Here is a 7,600-nt window from a genome sequence, read left to right as displayed (position 1 = left end):
CGGGAGCCCGGCGGGGGTTTCTCCCGAGCCCTCCCCAGTCTCGGGTAGGGGGTGGAACGGGCTACCCCCCCCCTCCAGGCCGCCCGACAGCGGTCGCAGGTGCGCTGCTGCCCGCGGGGTGGCGCCCTTCGCTCACGGACCGTTCGCGCTGGCGCAACGCCCGCCGCTCCCCGCGCTCCGCTTCGGAGCGCGGGGAGCGGCGGGCGCTGCGCCCGCGGCCGACGACGGGGAAGCCCATGGAATGACAACGGGGATAGCGTCCTGCTGCCTCCCGAATCCTCTGTGTCCCCCCCTCCGGCATAGCCATTTCCACGGGAATAATTAATTCCCGTTAAATTTCCTTTTATCTCCGGAAAATATTAAAACCTGAAAAGACCGTCATAGGAATGTAATTGTATGGTGTGGGTTTCTTTTTTGTTTTGTTTTGTTATTGTTTTTTTTGAGAAATCGATTTGGGTTCAAATAACTCATCTAAGCGTGTTACACCAAACCCATTCACATAGGAAACAGGAGAACTAAATTATTGCTGCTTCCTGAACTCTCTACTTATGCTCCCAGTAATTAAAATCTGCAGTAATGGCTCCTGCAGCCTTTATTTCTTTGGGTAATTCTCGGAAATGAAGGAAAGATTTTCCGCCGCTGAGGGAGGAGAGCGCGGAGATGAGCGCAATCACAGCGGCCGGGAGCCCGCAGATGGTCCGCGCCCGGCGCTCGCCTCTCGCCGCATCACTTAGGTGAAAATAATCCCGGCGGCGGGGAACTCCCCAGAGAAGGGATTTCCCTTCTAACCCCTCCGGCAAATCAACTTTTTTGTTGTTTCCCCCCCTTTTTTTTCTTTTTTTTTCTTTTCTTTTTTTTTTTTCTCATGGCGGTCCTCTCCCCTCCCGCGCACATCTGTCTCTGCACAAGGCGGGGAGGGGAGAGGGTCGGGCTAAGGGAGGGGAGAAAGCCGTCCCCGCAGCCCCCGGGCCGCAGCGGCCACGCGTGGGACCCTCCCTGTGGTGCGGCCGTGGGGTCCGTCCCCCGCGCCCCGCGGCTGCGGCACACGCGGAGCGGTTACGGCGCTGCTGGTTTCCCCGAGGGGAGCCTTGCATAATGAGAACAATATTAACAATCCTTAAAAGAGAGAACAAAAAAAAAAAGGAAGGAGCTCAGGAGAAAAAAAATAAGGCACTGCTATCCCCAAATCTCCGTGGAAGTGGGGGTTCCGCGCCGGTCTGCTCCGTAGCGACCCGCGGGCTGAGTTGGCCCCGCGGTGAGACGCGGAGCAAAGCCGCGGGGGAGCCCGCCAAGTCCGGGGACCCACACCCCACCCGAAACCGCCCTCCTCCGCCTCCTGGTCCCTTCACACGGCAGGTAAAACTTGACCATGGCGAGCATCCTTTTGGGTTTGTGGGATAGGTTGGGGAGGGTTATCTGTGTGTTGCTGTTTGGTTGTTGGTTTGGTTTTGCTTTTTTTCTATTTTTTTGGGGGGGAGGGAAGTGTGAGTTGGTGTTTATGAGAAGCGTTATGACTCCTGATAAGCTCATCTTTGAGGACGACACACAACTGTGTTCCTTGAGGAATTGGGGTGGTGACGTCTTTTCTGATACCCGATTATTACGTGACTGGGGAAAAAAAAAAAAAGGCATTTGATTCATGAATAAAAATCCGGACACCACCACGGGGGCAACAAACAATATTGCCCGTCCTCTAAGGTAACAAGCAGGCTAATGTTTACGAAGAGGGCTCTTGCCGAAGCGAGGTGTTTGCAAAGATTTTGTTGCTAATTGCGTATCAGACGGAAGGCTGCGGAAGGCTGGTCAAGTTTGGAGCCACCGAGCAGGAAGAGAAGGAGAAGGCTGAAGGCGCTCAGTGAGGGGAGAGATCTGGGGAAGACAACATCGCACGCAGCCAGCCCGCGGCTCCCCGCCTCCGCTCCCTCCCGGGCTCGCTCGCTCTCTTCCCCCTTCCCCTGCGCTCCCTTCTCCGGCGACATCTCGCTCCTTCCCTCTTTCTCCCTTCCCTTGCAGACTACAGTCCAGACCTGTGCTGCTACCTGCAAACTTTTTTTCCTTTGCCTTTTTTTTTCTCCTTCCTCTCTCTCTTTGTCTTTTTGGAGTGGATTCCCCTAAAACCAGCAAACAACTAACTGCTGCTTTTGCGTCTTCTTCATCCCGCGGGTCCTTCGCCCATCGGAGAGGCGATGCCACGAGGGTTTTAACTCCTTTCGGCCGCAACTTGGGAAACAGCTCTATTTCCCCCACCTCCCCGTTTTGGGTCTTTTTTTCTTCTTCTTCTTTTTAAGACCTGCCCTTTTAGTTTCGCAGCCAAACGCTCTTAGTGCCGGGTGTTTAGAATTTAATGGTAAGGACATGAGGCGGCTCGCCGGGCCTTCCCGCAGCGCTCCCGGGGCGGGCGGGCGGGCGGGTACCGACGGGGCGGGCGGCGGCGACAGCGCTCTGCGCCGGGCACCGCTCCGCGCCTCTCTGCGCCTCTCCGCGCGGGCACCCGGTTGCCCAGGGCGCATGCCCCCAGGGGCCGTGCTCCCTCCCTCCCCCGCAGGCTCGGCCGGGGGCTTGGTGGGTCGTGGGGTGGGGTTTTTTTTCCGGTTTTTTTTTTTTTGACAGCGGTTTTCCGTTCCCTCCCGCACAGCGTGGCAATGTGTAGCAAAGCGATCCTAGCACTCCTGGTCTATGGCATAATAATGCACTGCAGCGTCTACTGCTCACCTGCGGCCGGACTTCAGTACCCGGCGCTCAGGTAGGTCCGTCCCTGCCCAGAGGCTCCGCCGGGACCCCCTTCAGGCCCCCGCTGCCCCGGCTTTGCTAACGGCAGGGGAATCTTACCGGGGAGGAAAGTAGAAGGGGATGTGGGGGGCGAGTCACCAAACGAAACCCCCTTCATTTGGGCTGTATGCCACCCATCACCCCCGGGAGAGGAGCCACCGAAAGGGTGAGACGGGGGTGGGTCCCCACGGCTGCAGCTCTGGCTTCCCCCAGGGCTGCTCCCCGGGATCCCGGCGCGGCGAACCTGCAGCCTCTTGTCCCCGGGGAGGGGGGGACCTGCTCTGCTGCGTCTCGGCAGGAGCGGGCCGAGGTCCCGGAGGCATCTCGGCGGGGCCCAGCAGCTTCCCCCCGCCTGCCTCCTGCCCTGCACGGGGCCCGGTGCTCTCCCGGCCGCTTTCGGTCGCCCGCAAGCTCGCCCAGGGTGAACGGCGAGCATCGCCTGCTCGGACCGGGGCGAGGGGAGGGGGTAAGGGGAGGTGCCGTTGGCTGCGAGCATGCGAGAGCTGTCCTGGCTCATGTAGCAGCAGTGGAGTTGACGGGGTTCAGTCTCTTCCCCTGTTGACCTGTCTGTATACGACCCCCCTTCTCAAGGGGGAAAGCGGCGGGCACAAGGTTGTTTGGCTGTCTGTATCTGTTCGGAGTTGTCTTGCTGGGCTCCAGCGCAGGCTGATGCCTGTGCTGTCCCTTTCCACCTGGGAGCCAGGGGCGTTTGGGCCCCGCTGTGTTTGGGGCAAGAGTGGGGGGACCCCCAGAGGCGTCGGCACAAGCGAGTTTCCCAGGCGGGGCCGTGGCTGGGGGCGCAGGGCAGGGGAGTTTTGAGTTCTGTGCTGTTGTCCTGCCCCATCGACCCTTGGCGCTATTCCGGGGTGCCCTACGGGGGACGCCGCCGTGCGGCTCAGCTGTGAGCGGGGGGCGATGCTGGGCGCACAAGGCTGTCCGAGGAGGGTGTCCTGTTTGGGGCTCCGAGGTGTCCTTGAACGAACCGGGAGCCCGTCGGGGCTGGCCGAGAGCAGCCCCCTCCCCGGGCAGAGGGGCTGCAGAGCAGCGGGCTCGGTGGCCCGCGGGGCCATTAAGCCGGCAGCAACCCGGCTCTCTTCATTCAAGCGCCTGAATTAGCAGGAGTGAAACACTTTAGCGGCATCTATTATTAATACCTCCGCTAAAGCTCGGTCAAAAATAGCTGCCTGTAACGTACAATGACCTACATCGTACTGCAGAGAGGGAGGCAGAGATCGGGGGGGGGGGGGGGGGGTGTGGGGGTGTGCGGTGTGACACAAAATTGGCGAGATCTCAAAGGGCAGAGGCACCATGCAACGAAAAACAACAACGGGTGAAGCGCCCCCCTCCTCGTCCCGGCGAGCGCTGCGGGGAGGAGCGGGCGCGGCCCCCGGCCCCGGGGGCTGCCGCTCACCGCCCCGTCTCCGCCGGGGAGGCTGCTTGGCTCCCGCCCAGCCCCTGGCACACACACGCGTGTGTGTGCGTGTGTGCAGCAGCCTGCACGACTGTGCGTGCGTGCGCTCCGCTGGGGAAGCATCAGCCGTGGCTGTGGCAGAGAGGAGCTTTTTCTCGGGCCAGGGCGGGGGACGGTGGGACGAGGGGGCCGGGCGTGGGGGATGTTTGGGGCTTTTCTCGGGGCACGTCTGACGGCGGGTGTGTTCCGTCCCCCGTGGTCCTGCCCCGCAGAGGAGGCGGAGGGCGGGGATGGGGAGCGGGCGGACGCAGGGAGGGGATGGGAGCGGGCGGACGCACAGAGGGGATGGGGGCAGACGGACGGGGCTCCCGGGGCGCCCGGGTCGGCTCTGCCGGGGGGTGGCCACCAAGGCAGGCGGGAGCCGACGGCGGGGAGCGGAGCGGGGCGCCCCGCTGAGCCCGGCTGACTCCTTCCTCTTGCTGCTCTCGTTGCCAGGCTGGAGGATGAAGTCTACGACGAGGACGGGAACACCCTGCAGGACTTCGCCTATGACCACGAGCCCCTCGGTATAGCGAATCCGTCCTCCATGATAGGCGAGATGTACACCTTGTACTACCCACCGGAAAAGAGGTGACTGCAACTCGCGGGTTGTCAGGCGTGAATTTTGAGCCGGGAGCAAAAGGGGTCTGGCCGAGTCGCTTGGGGCAAAAAATACCCAACGAGTAATACCCAACGAGTCAACACCAATCAAATATATATATATATATATTTTATATATATATATATATATATATATAAATCCCGAACCCAAACAAACGACCACGCTACCCGGGTCCTGGTGTCCAGTGTAAAGCCTAGAACGGAAAAGCCGCCTTACCTCCAGCAGCGCGGGGGAGGGAGCGGGGGAGCCGCCCGCGCCGGGGAGGGCTGGCGATGCTCCCGCAAACGGAGCGGAAATGCCCAGGCAGCGCGGAGCCGAGCAAGTGCCGCGGGGAGGGGTCTGGGTGGGGAAGAGTGGTCCCAGGGGACGCGGGGAGATGCCGCCCTCCGCTCGCCGGCGGGGAGGGACGGTCACCGCCACCGCCCGGGCTCCCTCACCCCGCCGCAGCCGGCTCCCGGTCCTCGCCGCTCATCCGCGGGCTCTTCCCTCCGCCCAGGCACGCCGATGGGATCTTCAACAAAGCCTACAGGAAACTCCTGGGGCAGTTATCCGCCAGGAAATATCTGCACTCCTTGATGGCCAAGCGGGTCGGGTAAGGGTTTCTGCTCCTTCTGTTTTTCCGCGGTGGGCGTTGGTGCTGCTGGAGCAGGCGCGCTTAAAAGGCCGCGGCTGGAGGGAACAAAGCTGCCCCGGCCGGGGCTGGGCATTTGTTGCGCCGGCGGTGGGGCTGGGGGAGTCCGGCTCCCCAAACCTCAGGGGCCCCCTGCCGCGGCTCCCTCCTCGCTCCCGGCGCAGCGCCAGCCCGGCTGTCAGCGCAGGCGTTCGCGGAGGTTTGTCTCGTTTAATACGCTCGGGCATATATGTATATATTTATATTTATATATATGCCTCTATAATTTTTTGCAACCGGCTGATTTAAAATTAAGAAGTTGGGCAGCCTCCCCGGTCTGCTGGGCGGGGCGGGGGGAGCAGCCTGTCAGAAGCGATGACCGAGGGCTCAGCTGAAGCGGGGGGACTCGGCTGCAGCCTTGCGCACTCCCAGGCGCCGAGCGGGGCTCCCCGGGGTTCCCCGCCGCAGGCGGGGCAAGGGCGAGCCCGGTGCCACACGCCGCCCTTGGGCAGAAGGTAACGCATTAATAACGCCCCGGGGAGAGCAGCTTTCCCTGCCGCAATGAATAATTCATGGCGGGGAGATATTGTCGCTGCCGCCACTTGCGCGCACCGCGTCGGGAGAGGGTTTCGGCGCGGCCTTTGTCTCCCCGCGCATCTTCCGCGCAACGTGTTGCGCCGGGGGCAGCGCAGGGCCAGGGGTGGCGGGGCGCGGAGAGGCGCGGAGGGGCGCGGAGGAGGGAAGGGTGTGGAGCGGTGCCGCCTGATGCAGCTGTGCTTCTCGGTGCTTGCAGCGGTGCCGGCGGCGGCCCGGGGGACGAGGCGGAACCGCTGACCAAGCGGCACATAGACGGCATCTTCACGGACAGCTACAGCCGCTACCGGAAACAAATGGCTGTCAAGAAATACTTAGCAGCCGTCCTGGGGAAAAGGTATAAACAAAGAGTTAAAAACAAAGGACGCCGAGTAGCGTATTTGTAGCGATGAGTAACCAGCCACTCCTGTGTATACAAAGTCCTGAGAGAGAGGGAGAGAGAGAGAGAGAGAGAGAGATACCCAACAACAACAAAAAAGAATCTAAACAAAAACAAAAGTCATTTCCAAACTGACTGAACAATCACCGCTCCTGTGTTATCTAAACATGTATTTATGTATGAAGTAAAGCCATTAAATGAATATTTTGATAATAATATTGTTTTTCTTTTGTACAAAAGCACTAGAGAAACGCACAGATCTACTTTGTGGACCAATCATTAAGTTATATATAATATATAAATATATATATAATACTACTACGAATACTAAAGAACAATTCTTCATATAAAGCCTGCACAAGAACAAGAATTCGCCTGAGCTGTTTAAGTTTTTATATAAAATAAATAGAAAAAAAAGACAATCATTGTTTTGAATATTACTCCTATTTTTGTAATGGAAATTAAAAGGATAGTATTTTTATCCACGACAGGGTCGAAGACATTAATTTTCACCATTTGCTACTGTACATAGAGAAGGATGCCCTGCTCCCAGGGGATTATGAGGAAAATGATTTGGGAGAATTGGTGAAGCAGATTCTTCCCCTGGTGAGTCTCAAGGCAGGCTCCTTTGCCACTAGCCTCTCTGAAGGGGCAGCGTCCCCTTTCCTCTAGATTTCGATTTTTTTTTTCCTCCTGCTTTCTTTGATTCCAGTTGTATTAGTGTCTCCTCAAACAATGAGTTTAGAGGATAATTCTCATGTGAAAACAACAGCTCGATCCAAATTGCGCATCTCTGTTGCCTATTGGAGTGAGAAATAGTTAAAAAAACCCCACAATACCAACCCAAAACATCAACAACAAAATCAAAACAAAACAAAAAGCCAAATCCCAAACCCCAGCCCCTAAATGCCAAACCAGCAGCAAGGATAGTAAGTACTAAGCCCCGTGCACTGGTCTTCTGGCTGGCTGGGCAGAGTTGCAGAACAAAGCGAAAGCGGAGACAGGACCCGTTAGGAAAGAGAGGGGAGGTGAGCGGGGGTGGCCCCCGGGGCGCCCCGGGGCCAGAGCCGCTTGCCGGAGCCGGTGCCGCAGGGTCGAGGGAAGACGAGGCGATCCCACCTCCGATCCGCTACTCAACTGCCCCGGGCAGCTCGGTACTGGACCTGGATGCAAAGT

At 58.9% G+C, this 7,600-nt stretch overlaps 1 protein-coding gene across 1 annotated transcript; it reads left to right on the top strand.

The window, feature by feature from the left end:
* Positions 1-2,642: 2,642 nt before the first annotated feature.
* ADCYAP1 (adenylate cyclase activating polypeptide 1) lies at positions 2,643-6,431 on the top strand. The gene is made up of 4 exons (XM_068397003.1): positions 2,643-2,743; positions 4,676-4,810; positions 5,338-5,433; positions 6,245-6,431. The coding sequence occupies exons 1-4, from the start codon at positions 2,643-2,645 to the stop codon at positions 6,429-6,431; spliced, it is 519 nt and encodes a 172-aa protein (XP_068253104.1).
* Positions 6,432-7,600: the final 1,169 nt, after the last annotated feature.

This window comes from Nyctibius grandis, chromosome 3 (genome assembly GCF_013368605.1).
Source record: "Nyctibius grandis isolate bNycGra1 chromosome 3, bNycGra1.pri, whole genome shotgun sequence".
NCBI classification, from domain to species: Eukaryota; Metazoa; Chordata; class Aves; order Nyctibiiformes; family Nyctibiidae; genus Nyctibius; species Nyctibius grandis.
Note: the sequence above shows the minus strand (reverse complement) of the source record. Positions and strands in the feature narration are given on the sequence as shown.

What these genes read in the sequence shown, in the direction of transcription:
- ADCYAP1 (XM_068397003.1), top strand. Translation starts at nt 2,643, where the DNA reads ATGTGTAGCAAAGCGATCCTAGCACTCCTGGTCTATGGCATAATAATG. An exon ending in CTTCAGTACCCGGCGCTCAG is followed by an intron (nt 2,744 to 4,675) that starts GTAGGTCCGTCC and finishes TCTCGTTGCCAG; the next exon opens with GCTGGAGGATGAAGTCTACG. An exon ending in TTGATGGCCAAGCGGGTCGG is followed by an intron (nt 5,434 to 6,244) that starts GTAAGGGTTTCT and finishes CGGTGCTTGCAG; the next exon opens with CGGTGCCGGCGGCGGCCCGG.